The 20,755-nt window shown below is 43.8% G+C and overlaps 1 protein-coding gene across 1 annotated transcript in view; it reads right to left on the bottom strand.

Moving 5' to 3' along the window:
* LOC125456852 (ribose-phosphate pyrophosphokinase 2) overlaps positions 1-797 on the bottom strand; it is a 38,053-nt gene extending 37,256 nt beyond the window's left edge. Inside the window, exon 1 of the mRNA XM_048540305.2 lies at positions 545-797. Within this exon, the coding sequence (XP_048396262.1) occupies positions 545-666 (122 nt within the window). The 5' untranslated portion in view covers positions 667-797. The remainder of the gene's footprint in view (positions 1-544) is intronic.
* Between the last annotated feature and the right edge of the window lie 19,958 nt (positions 798-20,755).

Here is a 20,755-nt window from a genome sequence, read left to right as displayed (position 1 = left end):
CACATCCGGATATGCGCTCGTTTCAGCGGCGCCCTTCACGTTCTCAAGCGGACGATCAGGGGGAAAAAAGCAGGGCTGGCTTTCCTCTCCAAACTCATCATCGCAAGGCAAACTCGAGCAATTTTTAAAACATTATTCAAAAGGGCGGAAATAATTCAGAAGCGCTGGCGGGATAGTTAAAAAGTGTGTGTGTAGTGTGTGTGTGTGTGTGAAGTCTCTTGCTGTCAGCATCGACCGAGACAGGAAGGTGAATTGAGAGAGGGATTGGCGATGAGATGCGTACCTGACATGAAGACACAGGGCAGTGTCCACACATGGCCCAGGATTGATGCCAGTTCATGCTGGAGTCTGACAGGGACAGAGGACAGGATTTCAATTCCCTCTCCCAGGGTCAGGCCGGACCCTCAATCCCGGGCCCCTGCCCCAGGACTAACCGACCAGCTGTGGGGCCCGTGTGCCAGCCCAGACCCTCGGGCCCCTGGGCCTATACACACACAGCCCCGTGCCCGCCCCTGGCGGGGTAAACTGCCTGCCCCAAACTCACCATGTCTCCTGGTTACTGAATTTCTTGGTCACCACTTTGCCGAGCTCCAGGCCCAGCCTTTCGGCCACCCGCTGGGACAGGTCCTGGTGCGAGCTGCCGCTGAACAGCACGATGTTCGGCATTTCGGCGGCGGACAGAGCGCGAGCGAGTCAGCGATTCACCGAAAGACAACCTCCAGCATCTCACACAACCCCCTCCGCAGTCTTCCCGCACCGCGACGCGGTACAGCCCGGCCCGAGAGAAAACCACCTCTGCCCGCCCACAAGTTGACGCCCCCTCCCCTCTCACAGTCCAGCCTAGACCCGCCCCTTCCCTCTCACAGTCCGGGCCAGACCCGCCCCCTCCTTCTCACAGTCCGGGCCAGACCCGCCCCTTGCCTCTCACTGTCCGGGCCAGACCCGCCCCCTCCTTCTCACAGTCCGGGCCAGACCCGCCACTTGCCTCTCACTGTCCGGGCCAGACCCGCCCCCTCCTTCTCACAGTCCGGGCCAGACCCGCCACTTGCCTCTCACTGTCCGGGCCAGACCCGCCCCCTCCCTCTCACAGTCCAGCCTAGACCCGCCCCTTCCCTCTCACAGTCCGGGCCAGACCCGCCCCCTCCTTCTCACAGTCCGGGCCAGACCCGCCCCCTCCTTCTCACAGTCCGGGCCAGACCCGCCCCTTGCCTCTCACAGTCCGGGCCAGACCCGCCCCTTCCCTCTCACTGTCCAGGCAGACCCGCCCCCTCCTTCTCACAGTCCGGGCCAGACCCGCCCCCTCCTTCTCGCAGTCCGGGCCAGACCCGCCCCTTCCCTCTCACTGTCCGGGCAGACCCGCCCCCTCCTTCTCACAGTCCGGGCCAGACCAGCCCCCACCTTCTCTCCGTCCGGGCCAGACCCGCCCCCTCCCTCACACAGTGCGGGCCAGTCTCGCCCCCTCCCTCTCACAGTCCGGGCCAGACCCGCCCCCTCCTTCTCACAGTCCGGGCCAGACCCGCCCCTTCTCTCTCTCAATCAGGGCCAGACCCGCCCCCTCCCTCTCACAGTCCGGGCCAGACCCGCCCCATCCTTCTCACAGTCCGGGCCAATCCCGCCCCCTCCCTCTCTCAATCAGGGCCAGACCCGCCCCCTCCCTCTAACTGTCCGGGGCCAGTCCCGCCCCCTCCATCGCATAATCGGGGCCAGACCCGCCCCCTCCCTCGAACTGTCCGAGATGGTTCAAAATCTCGCCACCCTCGACCTCATCCAAAGACCAGCGCCCCCTCTCATCCCCGCCTCCTTGACCTGTCCATCTGCTTTCGTGCTCCTAAGATGCTGCTTGGCCTGCTGTGTTCATCCAGCTTCACACTTTGTTATCTCAGATTCTCTCCTTCCTATCTGCTCCTCCCAACTCACTGAACAATCCCCACCATTGCCTACCTACCCTCACCTTTACTAGCTTCATTCCTGCCTCCTTGACCTGTCCATCTTTTCTCCTGCCTATTCACTCCACTATCCACATGCCATCACCGGCCCCACTCTATTTATTTCAGAGCCCCCTTCCACTCCATTTCTGAAGATGCGTCCTGACCCGGCTTTCCTGCTCCTCTGATGCTGCTTGGCCTGCTTCACACTGTGTTAGCTCTGATGAAGAGTCATCTAGACTCAAAATATTGGATAAATTTGCGTTTTCTCCATAGATACTGCCTGGCTCGCTGTGAGTTCCAGCTTTTTTTTGTTTTCATTCCAGAGCAGTGCCTCCTTCTGTCAATCAGAGACAGATGTGCCTTCCCTCTTGTCAATCAGACAGATGTGCTCCACCTCCTGTCAATCAGAAGTAGACCAACCCCCATCCTGTCAATCTACGCAGCATGCCTCTCCACCTGGGAGATAGCAAGAACTGCAGATGCTGGAGTCAGAGATAAAACATCATGGAGCTAGAGGAGCATAGCAGGCCAGGCAGCATCAGAGGATCAGGAAAGTTCAAATTTTGGGTCGGGACCCTTCTTCAGAAAGGGTGAGGGAGATCAGAAATAAATTGAAAGAGGATGGGGGTGGCTGGGAAAGGTAGGTGGGATGGTGATTGGTGAGTGCAGGTAGGGAGTGGTGGGGATTGGACGGTGAGGTGGGAGGGGAGGATAGGTGGGAGAGTAGATAGACAGGTTGCATCAGGAGGCAGGGGTGAAAGGGAGGTTTGGACATCTGAATAAGTGTCTCGACCGGAAACATCAAATTTCCTCCTCCTCTGATGCTGTGTGGCCTGCTGTGTTCCTCCAGCTCCACACTGTGTTATGCCTCTCCTCCTGTCAATCAGACAAAATGCTCCTCCCCCTGTCACAGAGATGTACAGCACCGGAACAGACCCTTTGGTACAATTCATCCATGCGGACCAAGTATCCTAAATTAATCTGGCGCAGTTTGCCATCAGATGGCCCATATCCCTCTAAAACCTTTCTATTCATATACCCATCCAGATGCTTTATAAATGTTGTAATTGTACCAGCCTCAACCACCTGCTCTGGCAGCTCATTCCATCAATGCACCACTTTCTGCGTGAAGAAGTTGCCCCTTCCATCCCTTCTAGATCTTTCCCCTCTCATCTTAAACCTATGCCATCTAGTTTTAGGCTCTCCTACCATCAGAAAAAGTCCTTGACTCAATCCTGTCTCTTCTCCTCCTGTCTACATAGACAGTCTTGCCCCTTGCCCTGTCAATCAGAGACTGACCTAACCCTTATTCTATAAAAACAGATGGAACTGCTCCTCTTCCTGTCAGTTGGAGACAGATTTGCCCCTGTATGTAGAAATATGACAATTTGGACATCAGGACTAAAGGGATCAAAGGGTACAAACAGAAAACAGGGTATTAAGTTGGATGATCAAACATGATTGTATTGAGCGGTGGAGCAGGCTCAAAGTGCCAGTGAACTACTCCTACTCCTATTTTCAATATTTCTGAGTTTCTATGTCTGTAGATCATCAGATCGTACTGCACAACTAAAACAACACCTGAGGTGAAAGTGGTCTATTTTTGAAAGGTTTCTTAAAAGGACCTTCAGTTGATCTCGGATAAAGTTGTAAAACTAAACCCACTGGCTTGGCGAGCATGTCGACTATCTAAAGCTGTAATCACTATTTTTAGAATCATGTCAAATCCAGCATCCAGCTAAAATGGAATAAAAAGATATGTTGGGACAAGATCATGTGCAGGTTAAAAAGGGTGAAACAGATTCTCACTCCTCAGCTGCTCATAACAATATTAAGAGCATTGAATAAATGGTTCGTCAATGCCATGGATTTTCAGAATACTCCTAATGGAGATAGAAATAGGAAGAGGTTGAGAGACATAATTGCAGTGTACTGGGATTAAATAGATGAATGCTGCCCTAATTCTAGTGTTAATTATACCAGCAGCCCCATTGATAGCTCAGTACATTCCTGCCCTTGAATTTGGCCACTACAAATTAGCAAAAAATCAGCTCTGCTCCATTCTTGTTTCAACTTGAATCCTGTGATGAAAGTGATTCCTGCTCTCCTATTTCACTCTTTCATTCACAGAGCCCCTGGTTCATTCATTACCTGACTGTACTGTATGCTCATCTTGGAGATGACTTGGTCAAAATAAAAGTACTGATTAACTACTGGAAAGATTCAGCACTGCAAAGGTTTGTGAGCTCAAAACAGTAAGTTTCCAGTTTTCAAATCACAAGGGAACCGCATGACTGAACTACAATTTTAAACAAGAATTAAACTGTAGAAGCATACTATACATTACAAATTAGATTGAATAATTGAGTTCTGAAGAAGGGTCACTGAATCCAAAACATTAACTCTGCTTTCTTACCCCAGATGCTGCGAGACTTGCTAAGGTTCTACAGCAATTTCTGTTATTGTTTGAGATTTAAAAGATGCTTTTGTAATGAAATGGAAAGTATGTGAAATCTGTAATCATAGATGACTGATGGACTGGTTTTCATCTTCAGATGTAAATCATTTAATTCTACTTTTCATTGTTTAAAGACACTTGAATCCCAAGAGCTAAATCACTGTATTGTCCTACCTCACCTTACTTAGATAATAAGCTGAATGTTCCTACTTTTGATATGTTATTTTTGGGGAAGTTTCAAGTTGCATGCCCAGTTATAACTTGCAGCAGCTTTTTACATGCAATCCTCTGCTGCTTATGTTATTAATTACGCTTTCAGACTCTATGTCGCTGCTGCATCAGACAGTGATTGACACAAACAGTATGTTCACCTTCATAGCAAGAAGATTTGAATACAAGAGCAGGGATGTTTTGCTACAATTGACGAGGGGCTTAGTGAGATTGTAATCCCTGCATTGTAAGGACCAGATTCCTGGATTTTAGATCTTGGTTGCTCTTCATGTGCCTGACTGACCATGCCCAAATCCTGGACTGAGATCTGAGAGAAATGGATTCACTTAAAGTCCCCCTTTGTTCCACTGACAGCCAGCCCTCTAGACCTCTGACATCACCATGTAATTGCAACACACGATGCATGCTTGCTACATAAGCTGCTGGCATATGTTGCCAAAGTGACATAGATGTAGCAACATGCCCACATGTTCAGAACTGGCAACAATGATGAGCTGTTTGCTCTTCTGTCTGTTAAGGCAAAAGGCAAAGCAAACCAGAGATGCTGTGAGTGCCAAAAAGAGCACAAAGTAAATAAGCATTATGAATGCAAACTTTGAGCCATAAAATGCATCCCATATAGATACATGACATGAATGTGCGTATTTACGCACAGGCAACCTGTTAAAAGCATTGGAATGCAAGGTTTTGATGAGCACCAAACTGCAGTGGTGAAGTGATAAAGTGTATTACAACTTAGTCTGAGATCTGTCATAATGAGGCTATTGGTTTGCTGATGTTGACTTTCAGGGATGAAAGTGGTCACTGCCCATAGAGCATGCGATGGACCTTTATATGGAGGCCTGGAGAAAGCCTGGCAAACTGCATGTGTCAGACAACTGTTCTGATTTTCACGTCTGGGACTGGCACCATCTAGATTCTTGGCAGTGCATGGGAGAATTGCAAACAGCATATAATTGAGGCAAGATTAACCAATTATAGGGTGCAAATACATGGAAATAAGATAGCCACCATTTAATAATGAGATTCAGATCTCATCATCAAAATCTTAAGGGATAGATTGGATTTCTTTCCCTGACACTGAGATTTTTCCCTTCTCATAATCTTTTTTCCCCAAGTTGCCACTCAAGGCCTGGGAAAATTCCGCAAAATGATTTGCAACTGCAAATGTCAATTCCCATGGATTTAGGAATGATACAACAGGCAGGAGACAAAAATTGCACAAATTAACTTTAAAAGGATGAGAAAATTAAAGGGAAATGTCACAATTATTGGATAAAACTGAGATTGCTGCCATAAATATTTTCCATAATACTGGTTAATTTTCCATAATACTGGTTAACATAATAATGTTAACCAAACTTTTTTTGGGATTCAGAGAATGCTTGTAATTAATAATCAGGACCCTCTTCCTGATGTTAAGCTTCACCATTTATCCACTCTGGGGACTGATACTGATGTAAACTGGGCTATTTGTATTCAAATTTGTGTTAATCTGAAACTAACAAGGCCCAGAGTAGAATTTGAAACTGCATTTCCAATACAGTGACAAGCTTGTTCCTCACTCCGCCACTTTCAGCTCCCTAAAGCGTTGTTTTGATGAACAGCAGTTGATATAATTAATCCATCAGCAAATTTTTGCATGTCTGAAGAAATACGGGATTAAGAAATGACAGACAAGGATGAAGGAACAGTGATCTGTCAGTAAAGAGTGGTGCTGACAAACAGTTTTTGTGTGGTCCTGGAGATGATGCAGTGCTGCAGGAGTTTGTAAGGATTCATTTCTTCCATATCACCATCTAGCATCAGCCCATAGATCAGTGCTTGCGATATAAATAAAAGGAAGAGCAACAAAGTTTCAAAGTACAGCTGTCTGTTGGGTTCCATGCACACATGCAAGCTCAGTGCTGCATTTTAGTAGCCAGTGATATTGTAGCAGACCACTGAGTTTGACACTTTTCTATCCATAGATACAGTCTCCGAAAATCAGGGCTGGTTACCAATATTAATAGAAATACCAAAATCTACAGAAATGGTTGATGATATCTTAACAAATGTAGTCAAACAGACATGATCATAAGCCAAGCTGTTAATTATCCTGAAATGCCTTTCTCCATGCAATACTCTGTGTATCCAGCAAAAGATGCTATATCTCAAACTTTCATCTTCACCACTCTATTATATAGATTAGAGTCATTGATCACTTATTGCTATCACATCAAGCAATTTGATTATTACTTGACATCAAAGAGGCAGAATATAACAAATGCCATTATAATTGAAAATGAGGTATGAGGAAAAGTTGGTTGGATCTGCATGTGTCACGCATACGCCTGTTAATAACATTTCTGATGTCTTCTATCATGAGTTTTAGATATCTTTAGAGGACTGGGAAGATCAAGATAATTTAGAAACCTTGCAATGGTGTCCCAACCCCTGGGAACCAACAGGCCACCAACCGGCCATCATGGACATTTGGCTGGCCTCCTGTTCATGCTGACATCTACTGCTGTTCCCTGATTCCAGCAATTACCTCAGTTGATTCCAGTTAACAAACCTTCTGGAGACAAGAAAGAAATCTCTTAGTTGAAAAAATTAAGTGCAGTTGGAGAGAACAGAAAAAGAGTGAGGAAGGTCCCTTTGTGTGAATGTGCAAAACCTGCTCAAAAACTTTCTTAATAAGGTAACATCTCGACCAACGATCAATTTAATGAACCTTAATTGAACTGCCTCTAACACAAATGTGAATCTCTTCAATATAAGTCGCGAAATTGTGCACAGTGCTGTAGATATAGTCTCACCAACGCCCAAATTACTCTCCATGAGCCGAGTCAGCAGATGGAGAAATGAGCTAGCTTGGATCTGGAGAAGAAGCAGCGAGAGGAGCGAGAATGAAATGGGTGTGAGAGTGAAAACAAAAGCGCTTCTAAGGTCAGAAAAAGAGATGTCCTTTCTTGTCACTGTGACAGGTACAGAAGCAATTTTAAATTAAGTTATCGATTAGATTCAGCGATGGAAAACATTTAATATATACCCAACATTATTCCCCGATGCCAGACTCCTGCAAAGCATGAGGAAATATCCCACAATCTAACTCGTGCTTTTTTAAACATTTTACAATAATTGGAATGTTCGTGATCCCTACTGCTGAAGTCTTCATGCCTAATTACACAGACTCCACCCTCGACCTCATTCTGGACAGAGTATTAAATCGCACCCAGTAACTATTTCTCTCTTCACAGTTGCTACCTGATCACTGTACATTTCTAGCATGTTCCATTCGTACTTGCAATTTCCAGCAGCGACAGTACTTTGCTTTGGTTAAAAAAAGTGTTTTTTCTCCTGATCAATATTTAACGAATGCTGCCAGTTTCCAGTCGCTGCCGTCTGTGGTTATGTGAGTCATGAGCACGCATCTGTATTCAGCAGTGATACCACCAAGATCTGCAGCTGGTCGAAAATTCGCAGTGTGCATACACACACACACATACACACACGCAATGTAATGGTGAATGGGAGGCACATTAGACGTCGGAGCTACAGCCTGGTTTCCCAACATGAGTCAGTGATCTTGAGTACTGCCTTTTGAACATTCTCAAATCTTGAAGAGAACTAGTTTGCTATGTCAGAGATAATGGGAACTGCAGATGCTGGAGAATTCCAAGATAATAAAATGTGAGGCTGGATGAACACAGCAGGCCAAGCAGCATCTCAGGAGCACAAAAGCTGACGTTTCGGACCTAGACCCTTCATCAGAGAGGGGGATGGAGAGAGGGAACTGGAATAAATAGGGAGAGAGGGGGAGGCGGACCGAAGGTGGAGAGAAAAGAAGATAGGTGGAGAGGAGAGTATAGGTGGGGAGGTAGGGAGGGGATAGGTCAGTCCAGGGAAGACGGACAGGTCAAGGAGGTGGGATGAGGTTAGTAGGTAGATGGGGGTGCGGCTTTGGGTGGGAGGAAGGGATGGGTGAGAGGAAGAGCCGGCTAGGGAGGCAGAGACAGGTTGGACTGGTTTTGGGATGCAGTGGGTGGGGGGGAAGAGCTGGGCTGGTTGTGTGGTGCAGTGGGGGGAGGGGACGAACTGGGCTGGTTTAGGGATGCAGTAGGAGAAGGGGAGATTTTGAAACTGGTGAAGTCCACATTGATACCATTAGGCTGCAGGGTTCCCAGGCGGAATATGAGTTGCTGTTCCTGTGACCTTCGAGTGGCATCATTGTGGCACTGCAGGAGGCCCATGACGGACATGTCATCTAGAGAATGGGAGGGGGAGTGGAAATGGTTTGCGACTGGGAGGTGCAGTAGTTTGTTGCGAACTGAGCGGAGGTGTTCTGCAAAGCAGTCTCCAAGCCTCCGCTTGGTTTCCCCAATGTAGAGGAAGCCACACCGGGTACAGTGGATGCGGTATACCACATTGGCAGATGTGCAGGTGAACCTCTGCTTAATGTGGAATGTCATCTTGGGGCCTGGGTTAGGGGTGAGGAAGGAGGTGTGGGGGCAAGTGTAGCATTTCCTGCGGTTGCAGGGGAAGGTGCCGGGTGTGGTGGGGTTGGAGGGCAGTGTGGAGCGAACAAGGGAGTCACGGAGAGAGTGGTCTCTCCGGAAAGCAGACAGGGGTGGGGATGGAAAAATGTCTTGGGTGGTGGGGTCGGATTGTAAATGGCGGAAGTGTCAGTCAAAAGAGAAGTTGTTGAGGGTGAGGACGAGTTCAGCTAGGCGGATGAGGGTGTCGGTGGAGGGGGACTGGTCGGGCCTCCGCCTCCGCCGCATCTGCTCCCACGATAAGACATCCCACTCCCGCACATCCCAGATGTCCAAGTTCTTCAAGGACCGCAACTTTCCCCCCACAGTGATCGAGAACGCCCTTGACCACGTCTCCCGTATTTCCCGCAACACATCCCTCACACCCCGCACCCCCCCCCCCACAACCGCCCAAAGAGGATCCCCCTCGTTCTCACACACCACCCCACCAACCTCTGGATACAACGCATCATTCTCCGACACTTCCGCCATTTACAATCTGACCCCACCACCCAAGACATTTTTCCATCCCCACCCCTGTCTGCTTTCCGGAGAGACCACTCTCTCCGTGACTCCCTTGTTCGCTCCACACTGCCCTCCAACCCCACCACACCCGGCACCTCCCCTGCAACCGCAGGAAATGCTACACTTGCCCCCACACCTCCTCCCTCACCCCTATCCCAGGCCCCAAGATGACATTCCACATTAAGCAGAGGTTCACCAGCACATCTGCCAATGTGGTATACTGCATCCACTGTACCCGGTGTGGCGTCCTCTACATTGGGGAAACCAAGCGGAGGCTTGGAGACTGCTTTGCAGAACACCTCCGCTCAGTTCGCAACAAACAACTGCACCTCCCAGTCACAAACCATTTCCACTCCCCCTCCCATTCTCTAGATGACATGTCCTTCATGGGCCTCCTGCAGTGCCACAATGATGCCGCCCGAAGGTTGCAGGAACAACAACTCATATTCCGCCTGGGAACCCTGCAGCCTAATGGTATCAATGTGGACTTCACCAGTTTCAAAATCTCCCCTTCCCCTACTGCATCCCTAAACCAGCCCAGTTCGTCCCCTCCCCCCACTGCACCACACAACCAGCCCAGCTCTTCCCCCCACCCACTGCATCCCAAAACCAGTCCAACCTGTCTCTGCCTCCCTAACCGGTTCTTCCTCTCACCCCTCCCTTCCTCCCACCCCAAGCCACACCCCCATCTACCTACTAACCTCATCCCACCTCCTTGACCTGTCCGTCTTCCCTGGACTGACCTATCCCCTCCCTACCTCCCCACCTATACTCTCTCCACCTATCTTCTTTTCTCTCCATCTTCGGTCCGCCTCCCCCTCTCTCCCTATTTATTCCAGTTCCCTCTGCCCATCCCCTCTCTGATGAAGGGTCTAGGCCCGAAACGTCAGCGTTTGTGCTCCTGAGATGCTGCTTGGCCTCACATTTTATTATCTTAGTTTGCTATGTCAGTAGGTCAGCGTTCAGGATATTTTAATGAGAGCAAACCTGATATATTTATAGCTGGTTGATATATCTTAACAATACACTCTTTTCTCAATATTAAAGCAACAAGGTCACGAACAACACCATGGTACCAGTTAATTTGTCATTGCAATGAAACAATACAACTAACCAACAGAAAATTTCAGCACTTGTTGATTTCATGACAACTGCATGATCTACTGCTCATATAATTCTCTCTGTGGATGCTTCTTGTTCTGTGCTATTTCAGAATTGCTGTTACTTCTGAAGAGACAGTCAACAATCTGCCCAATAGTTCTTGAGGAATTTCTCATGTGCATTTCAAAGGCATTCAAGAAATGTCAAGGAATGAAATAAAACATGTCCTTTTGTAAAAAAAACGTGCTAAAATATAACTTGCAACAATAACTTTCAGTTGTTTATCCCCTTGAAGTATTTTCACAACAAAGAAGATTAGCTTTTGGAAGAAAGAGAATTGGAACTCAATCGATGCTGTTAGAAAATTTTGACTTGGATTCATAAAAAGTGAATTTAGATTTGCAATTCTGTACATACACCCATGAAAATTCATCTGATAATCAATAATATTTGACTTTCTTTGATTTGATTATGTGCTGTTCACCATTTCTGTTCCTCCTTGGACAGTGAAAGTATCTAAATCAAAAAATGTCAATGATTGTTAATAATATTTATTAGAATCCCTTACATCTTTGGTAAGAAGTATATGATTCACATTCAAGATGCTGTTAAAGTCCTTAAGCATGGTTCTTCACAATGGTGCAAACTACAGTGTGTGATTTATGGTAGCACTCTTGTCTGAGTCATAAGGCTGTAAATTCAAGTTTGACCTGAGCATTATAATCTGGACTGACGCTCCGATGTATGACTGTGGGAGTACTGCATAATGGAAGGTAAAAATGCCTTCTTTCAGAAATGGGCTAAACTGAGACTGTACCGCCCTGTCAGATCCATGACGCTATTTCACATGAAAACATGAGAACCCCCCAGCAGCACCACCTATGTTTATACATCCACCAACATCACTAAAGAAGGTTGTTTGGTTTTTACCATATTAATATTTAAGGACCTTGTCTGCAAAATAGCTGCTGCATTTCTGTCATAATTATCAGATATGCCCACCATGTGATCAATGACCAGTACATTGATAAAGCATGTCTAACTCACTTTTATTCTGTAAAGATTGAAGTTTAAAACAGACCAACAGTCAAGTTTTTGGTTTAAACACGTTAACATATAGTTTATAAAATTTTTTAAAGTTAAGCTTCCTTAGGGATAAAGAGATAAAATTATTGATGAGAAATTTGAGATATTAAAGTTTGAAAAGTACTGATAAAAATGCATTTACAAAAAATAATCTTAATAAATCACTGTGGTATTTGAGTCGAGCCCAAGACTTGAGTTCTTTATTTCTGTCATGGTTTCTAAAGTTAAGTAGGTGATGTTTTCCTTTACAGAAAGGTTCCTCAGAACATTAGGTTTTAGGAGAGAAGATTCTTGCCTTCTGGTTTGTAGGCATTTAGTTTTTAATGGCCCAGTTATTTTACAACACCCCATGAACTGGTTTTGAAATGTCTCTCCCTTTCTCTGTTTTTCTCACCTCTCTCTCTGTCTGGAGAGATATTTTCTTTTGAGATATTCAGGAAGACATCTCTCCTTATCTCATTGTCAGGGTAGTTCTGAAAACCTTACTGCGTAATTCTGCATATTGGCTGTTCTTAACCAGGTTTGTTTTATTGCTTGTATATGTGTTTTTCAGTTGTGGGGCCCTTGAAGAAAGAAATCAATTGCGCTGAGTCCCTTTTGAAGTTTTCCTCCATCTGCTGTCCGTCAAAAGCTAAAATTATTACACCTTTGTTGTCAGTAGGCAAACTCCAGATATTTTCAAGTATGTGACTCAGCAATCCACTTAGAACCTGGACCTGTATAATCAGGTGACTTGTAGCAGAAATGTTTGTTGAGCATTGCGATCTGTTAGAGTTTGATTAATTCCTCCTTTTTAAAAGACATCTACAATCTTGTAACTCTTTTGTTCATGACAATTCCTTACAGTACAACTATGGTTACACTTCAAAGTACTTCATTGGCTGTAAAATACTTTGGGATGTTATGGAACCATGAAGGGTGTTAGATAAATGCACGTCTTTGCTTTTTTTTATTATTCTCCTGCAAAAATTTCCATTTCTCGCATCATTGCTGCCTCCGTCAGTCCCTTGTAATTAGTGATGAAAAATGGATGCAGAATTGTAGTTACTATGATATTGCAAAATTGACAAAGAACTGGGCTTAGCACTAAATATGTCAGGGCATGTCAGACATAACTGACCAAAGTAATACTTCTGTCAGTGTGACCAGATTGAAGCCAAGATATTAGGAGCAAAACAACAGTGTTCAAAAATATCTTATCATTTTGAAAAAATATATATTTGTACAGAAATTAAAGAAGGAATTGTGAACACATGACTGAACTCTGTGCATCATCTTTGAAACCACTGATGACCTAAAACAAACTTGTCTGAGCAGGTTCATTTTGAACTAAGATAACAAGGTGTAGAGCTGGATGCACACAGCAGGCCAAGCAGCATCTGAGGAGCAGGAAAGCTGGTGTTTTGGGTCTAGACCCTTCTTCAGTATCTACTATCTCATTTTTACCTAGGCATTTGGCCTGCATCCTACAATGTGCTTGTACATATGGGTACAAGGACTGCCTGAATTTAGTGCCAGTAGCTCTTTACAATGAGTCAGGCATACACTAGTGTTGTTCACACTTTTTTTTTGATTGCAGCCTGTTTGGAAATGGGGAAGGACATTAGTTACTTTTTATGCCGGTTAAAGATAGTCAGCATCTTTTAATCAGAAGATATAGTGTGGTGGGAAACAAGAGGGAACACTAGTGAATTTAGACCTGCCTGCGAGATCTCTAGATTTGACCTCTCAGGTTTTCCTGTTCTCTTCAGAAGTCCTATTTTGGCCAAAGGACAAGAAGGTAGAGATTCTGTTACCCTTCCCCACTTCCTCCTGTCTCACTTCTATTGCAACCTTCACACTTGACATTTCAACAGATCCTCAGCTCTTTCTATTCTCCTTTCACACACGGAACCATACCCTCTTCCTCTTTTTCAGTTCAGGTGTTGAAAATTTGAGGGCCCTGTGCCAGTGCAGGAAGAAGACAATGGCTTTTCTAAAGATGCATTGTCACTCAACTGACTATAGCAAACTCGAGCATAGAACCAGCTACTGTGCATTCTTTAAGGTGTAGACTAAAGGGGCATTTTCATTTAATAAATCAGATGTGTAAAAGGTTGTGTAGTTGGATAATATTCCACAAAGGCCAGCTCTGCAGAATGCATGATCACAAACTCTGCTGCATAGGACTTGAAAGCTATCCCCATATCTCTATGTGGCTCAGTGGTCACTATTCTTTACAATCTGTTCAAGTGAAGCACCTTGTGAAAATTTGTGAGGATAAAGGTGCTATTCAACGGCATGTTGTTGCGTTATCTCCTTTTCGGATCTCAGTAAAACCTGTAAAGAATGACTCAGTAATGTGTTACATGGATGATAGCCATTCAATGGGTCAGATAAAATAATGGGACAGGACTGTTTGTAATGTGCGTATTACTGGGATTGACATTGTTCCTATGGCTTGTGAGCTTGTACCATACCATAGTGTTTGATCAATTTATTGAAACATCATTTTGGTATTGTGAGTACATTAGATGACAAGGTGAGCGTGCTAGAAAGTGTGAGGAGAAAGGTGAATTAGGCTATAAAGAGGGCAGCACCCAGAGCTTTCTGGCATATTGTCTTCTAGAGATGCAGGGTAATGGCAGAGCAGAACACATGGACAAATCCAAATTTACTGTCCAGAATTAAAAACAATGTTGAAACAAACGAAAGTGTAAATTGCTGGACAAATTGTTTCTTTAGAAGTGGAGATGGGTCACTGGATTTGAAACATCTTTTTCTTCACAGATGCTGCCTGACCTGCTGAGTTTCTCCAGCAATTTGTTTTTGTTTGTTTCAGATCTTCAGCTTCGCAGGTCTTTATTAAAGAAAAGGCCCACTTGCAGCCAAACTACATTATTATATTTCCAACTGTAGTTTATTTACAGAATACATCACGGGATGGCAGCTTGATTTTTATTGCGAGAATTTCAATGGGAGTCAGGCTTATTTTGTACAAAAATATTCATACTGTAGTTATCCAACATGCACCTTGACTAGTTACATTCCTCGAGAATAGTTATCGCAACTGAAATGAGACACTTTAAGTTGCATTGTAAGGATGTGTAAGTGAATATCACCGTGCAGGAGGAGTCAAAAACTGTATAGGTGTTTGATCCATGGCGTCTTAAAGCAGTGGGTAATGTCCCTGTCTCTCAAACAGAAACTCTGTGTTTAAGTATTATACAAGTCTTGACGGCCACAGAAGATGCCTACATTATGTGGCTAAACTGGTTGATTATCATTGTGTAAATCCTTCCAATATACCTGACAGGTAGTTGAACAGTTTTTTGGTCAGTTAGAACTGTACGATAGGTGTAGTGTAACTACCTCCACTCTTTGAAGGACCCAATATTCAGGATCTTGCTATGGACTGCATTCTGCCACAGCATCGTTCACACTTTGAAGGACTATCAGAAGAAGATATTTACTCCAGTAAGTTACAAGTGAATACTGTACAAGAATATACGGATATATATTCCCATTATTAAATTAGACTTCACCATGCACACTAGTACTAAATACATATTTAAAAGATTATTTTGCTCTGATCCCAATTTCAGGGGAAGTGTCACAAATATTTCAGAAAGGTACAGTGCACAGTATATTTCATTTTTTTTGGTAGTTTCGATGCTTCCCAAATGAAACTGTGGTAACTGGGCAAGAGAACGTCACCAGTAATTCAACCCCCAATGGATGTTTCTTCAAGACGGATGTTTTGCCCATCCTCTCCATTATATAAATGTAGCCACCAATAGATTATACTTGTTTGCAAAAACCAAAACAAAGTAATCCACTACTTATAAGTAATACAGGCTTCAAGACTTAGATGCTGAATCCCGTGGGGCAATTTGCCTGCCTTCCAAATGAGGTTGATTGCTAAGTCACCATTAAAGGAGTGCTAATGGCCTCAACATAGCACATCCTGTTAATGACAGCACTCCAGCTCCCAACATTTTTGCAGGGCTTGTCAAAAGGCATCTGAATAGATGATATATCTTTCTCAAAATGCAAGTCAACATCCGATGGTGTGCTTGGGACTCCGATTGCCAATTTCTTGACAACATAGCTAAGGAGGTCCCTAAAAAGATATGGTTGAAAATACCTCAGGTTGAGGAGATGTCCAAATGCTCCTCCAAAATCCAGAAAAGTAACGAGTGCCTCTCTAACCCTTGCTTCCCACTGCCAACTCCTCGCAATTGTGCAGCATTCACAGCAATTGTGTAAGCCTCCCCCGTGCACAGAGCTTGCTGGGTGCCTTCTGTCGTACTGGTCTGAATCCAGCTCGCTGCATCAGAAAATTAACAAGGTGTCTGCAACCTTCTGTTTCTATTTAAATGAAGCCTGGGCTTCAAAATGATTCTCTGCTGCTCACGGAATAGCCTGTACACTCCTAAAATCTACTCGATAGTAGTCATTTTGAATTGTAAACTGTATCAATATAAATATGAAACCAATGCACAATTAAAGTCCACTGTGATTTTCTTGCACAATAGAATACATTCCACACCATGTATGAAAGGAGAAACTACCGACAAATTATGATTAACTTTCTTACTTAAATTTCAAGTTATCAATTTTGACATATTTTGAGTTGCTCACAAGGTTGCAGGAGGTACAATCAAGCCAGTCTTATATCTGCCATGACCAGAGCATACAGGTGATCTTGTTGAAGGCTGTAGGGTCAGCTAACTAAAATAATATGGTTGAAGCAGCAGCAACCAGCAATCATACACCAGAAGAGCTCAAAGATTTCAGGAAAGAGGCAGAGCAAAATATACTAGAGATAATGGGAACTGCAGATGCTGGAGAATTCCAAGATAATAAAATGTGAGGCTGGATGAACACAGCAGGCCAAGCAGCATCTCAGGAGCACAAAAGCTGACGTTTCGGGCCTAGACCCTTCATCTAGGCCCGAAACGTCAGCTTTTGTGCTCCTGAGATGCTGCTTGGCCTGCTGTGTTCATCCAGCCTCACATTTTATTATCAGAGCAAAATATACTGTTTAGATTTAAGGGACCATGCCTACAGCTAATGGACTGAGCATTCCCTGCATTGAGCTGGTTGGAACTTCAAATAAAAAGTGTCAATGTGACCTTTCAAACCTCTCGAAAGCTGATATGGAATTGCAGCAGAGAATTGCCGAGGAAGAAGCCATCATATAAAGTCACATCGGCCACATTGAAAGCGTGATGGCTGTGGCTAGACTGGGAACTGCATAATCAGCAGAGCTGCTTAGAGCATTTGAAGAGGTTTACTCTTCTGATTGTACTTGGGCAGCAGGGATAGTGTTTTCAAATGAAATAACAGGGTAGATAACTGATAACCGGAGAAGCACACAATATACCTAGAACAATAGTTAAGCATGAACTCAAGGCCATCATGCCATTTTCTTTGTCCCAGACACAAGGTTTACTGGCAGCACTCTTGCTTGGTTTCTTACACCTTTGTCCACAAACTAAAGTCTCACATCCTGGTCTTTATACCATCTGTACCTATCATTTGCATTGCCCATTCCAGGAATTCTGAAACTGAATGGAGCTTAAACTTCAGTGCTTCTCTGATAGAAATCAATCTCATCTAAATTTGTTGGCACTACAAATGTGCAATGTTGATTGAGGCCCTCCCCAACCCAGCAATCTCCAGGCTTTCGCAGACTGCACTGTACAACTGAAAGAGAAGTCACATGACTGTGTCAAGCTAGCCAACTTCACTAAGAGTTACAAGCACAAGTTGTGGAACTTTTATACAATATACACTGCTGCAAAGAAAATTTTCATTGACTAACAACATTTTGATTAACAGGGAAAGCAGACCCTTTTTATCTGTATCTGGACATGCATTGCACACACAATCTTTAAGTTGTGTTTATGTGTTGTTGTCCGTTGTTGCTTTGCTATCTGTTCATTTCTGGGGTGCTGTTGCTTTGGTAACTGTTGTTGAAGGTCCATGGATAATCCAGGGGTATGATCCATAGTAATGACAGCCAGGATACAAAAATTGGGTGGTACCTCCATTATTGGGAAATAGAGAACTTTGTTAAATTAGCATTGGGTATCATCAGCTAAAAGGCAAGGTGTTATGATTTCAGTTAAATAAAATTTATGGAACTTCTATGAAGTGTGTGAAAGTATTTATGTGCGCTTTTGAATACATTGGATAAGTTGCTGTGTTTACTAAAGACTGTTACCACTTGTGCATAAGTTTGCCAGAGGAATAGACGACCTAAACACACAAAGGCTACAACAGGTAAGGGGAATGCAGTGCCAATGCCTCTTGGACTCTGAGGATGGCAGAAATAGAGCAGATTATGCAGCTCTGTAGAGTGCCCTTTGACAAATTGGAACCATAAAATCCTCCTTGATCCTTGACAAAGGGAGAAAGCTATCTGACAGGTTAGCCCATGCACCCAATAGTGTGCATACCCATTCAGCGAGACCCTGTATATAGCCGACTTAAAGTAATCACCTGAGCCTTTGTAGTGGAATCTGTTTCCCACCTTACTCTCAGGTAAACTGAATAAAAGCCGTTCCTCACCATATGCTGATTGTGTCGATTTCCGGCCTAAAGTAGCATTCAGGATACGAGCATTACCAGTATTTGTGCTAGTCAAGCATCAGATCAACTGGTAGGACCTCTTCATCTCTGGTGTCTCTTGCTGTTTCTGTTCCACATGAGGCTGTTGTCTGCAGCTGGGTAAATGGCAGTCATTGAGTGTTTGAAATCTAAAAATAGAAAGTTAAAGGTTGGAGTGGGAGAAAAGAGGTTTAGATTTGGGAAGCAGGATGCATTATGAGCAGTTTACTCACTGTGCTAGAAAGCTAAACTGGGATCTGAGGCGCTAATTAAGGCCAGAAGGTATCACTATCCTCAATATCCTTAGTGATAATGTGTTGTTTTATTCTCCATTATACAGCCAGTGCCATGATGCACAGAACCATCTTCTCTGTAGAGCAGAGGAGATGCCAGCATTTTTATCCCCTGCTGTATTTGCTCTACCATCTTCTGTTGTGATTATCAACATCTGAGAAAGGGAGTGAAAAGCAACTTCAATGTCTTTCAATCGCTTACTCCTGATTTTTAGTTTCAAGTACACCATTGAGCTGGTGAACTGTGGGGATGACAACCTATGATGAAATTTTTTAAAAAATTCTGTCAAGGGTCACAAGTTAGATAGAAAGCTAAACTAAAAATTCTCCAGAATTAATTTTGGGATCAGGAAAATAAATAAATCCAATCCCAATATGTTACCCCCCTGCAACATTCTCGCGATGTTATAAAATGTACAAATTCACATCACTTACTTTCTGTGGTTTGGCCTGTTTCTGACAGGAATATGATTGGATTCATGGTTAAATTACAAGGCAATTTCCCAAATTGGTTGAATGATGATAAAACAAATTAGTTTCTTCATGTTATCAGGTAACATTGTGTAGACATTAAAAACTACATTTCATGGTCAACAAGGTTTGTTAGCAGCTGGTACCTTCCAATTAAATTGTGCAGATTGTAATATTGAATAAATATTAAATCAATCTAACTTACCCTGAATACTTACATATCGATTTTCTGTTTACACACGCAATAGAAATTCTAAATACTTGCACCCAGTTTAGTTTCCAGTAAGTCTAGTAAAATATGTTATACCACCATGGAAGCAATTTTCATCAATTAGACAAATAACTTTAATGTAACCTTAATCTTGTGAATGTATCTGAATTATTCTAACTGTATGCTAGGTGTAACTGATGAAATTTCTACAAGAGACTGCCATCTCGCCAACTTTGTGTTCATTCTGGGGATCGTGAAGGGGAGGCAGAGTTTCAAAGCATGAAGAAAAGTTCTCAGCAAAATTCCTTCAACCCAATTCTGAGTATGCAAATGAGTTGCAATTTTCATTTCCCACTACTGAACTGTTTTTTTTTTGCTGTTGACTACTGATTTGCAAGCTGCATTTGTTATCTACACAGTTGCTTCTGTTCCTTTTTCACCCTTCTCCAAACAGCAAACCTCACACACTTTTGATCTTTTATTTCAGGCTGCTGAGGTGGAACAAACATTATGCCTTCACCAGACCTCAGTGGCATTGCTCCTGTCTCAAAGTAAATCGATAGGTTTGAGCACTTTTGGACCCTCAGATACCTCACTGAGTAATTTATTGATTATCCCGTCACAACACATTTCACAGGACTGGGAATGTGAGCTTCTTTATTCAACATAATAAAAGCAAAACTGGTACTTAATACAAACGGTCCAATGCCCTTAACAAATGGGTGTGAATGGTTAGCATTCCTGATGACCCAGGTGCTTCATTGAGATTGACTCCTATTATCACACCTATCAGAACGATATACTTTTACAAATGTTTAGAGGAAAATCTTCTTGTGTGCTTAATTAAATACAAATAAGAAACGAGCATTTGATGATGGAATTCAAACCTCCGGCTAAGAGTAATATTCAATGCTGGGTTTATTTAGCTGAAGGCAAAAATTATAGAACTGTATCATTTTATTTTGACCCACAGCTTACAGCTGCTCTCTGTAACCTAGCAACTCTTACTCGAAACAGCATGAGCAATATTTGCTGTGGGGCTGCAATGGCACTACTCTTAGATAACCACTTTCATCTTCAAATTGTGCCCAATGTGTTGGGGTGCAGAACTGTAAATGTAGCGTTAGAGTAGCAGAAAATTCAGATTTGATTCCTGCACATGTGCTAAGATTTAAACATTGCCTGGTCAGACACAACAGCTTTCTGGTGTTTCATGAGTTAAGTCCCATTATAGCATGGATTAGAGTTGTAGAGTTGGTGGTGGTAAGGGTTAGTTGATGACATGTCATCTTTTCCATCTGGTCCTAGGTCTTGTTGGGAGTGAGCACTGAGCCTGA

This window comes from Stegostoma tigrinum, chromosome 12 (genome assembly GCF_030684315.1).
Source record: "Stegostoma tigrinum isolate sSteTig4 chromosome 12, sSteTig4.hap1, whole genome shotgun sequence".
In the NCBI taxonomy this organism is placed as follows: Eukaryota; Metazoa; Chordata; class Chondrichthyes; order Orectolobiformes; family Stegostomatidae; genus Stegostoma; species Stegostoma tigrinum.
The sequence above is the reverse complement of the archived record's forward strand: the minus strand, read 5'-3'. Positions and strand labels throughout refer to the sequence as shown.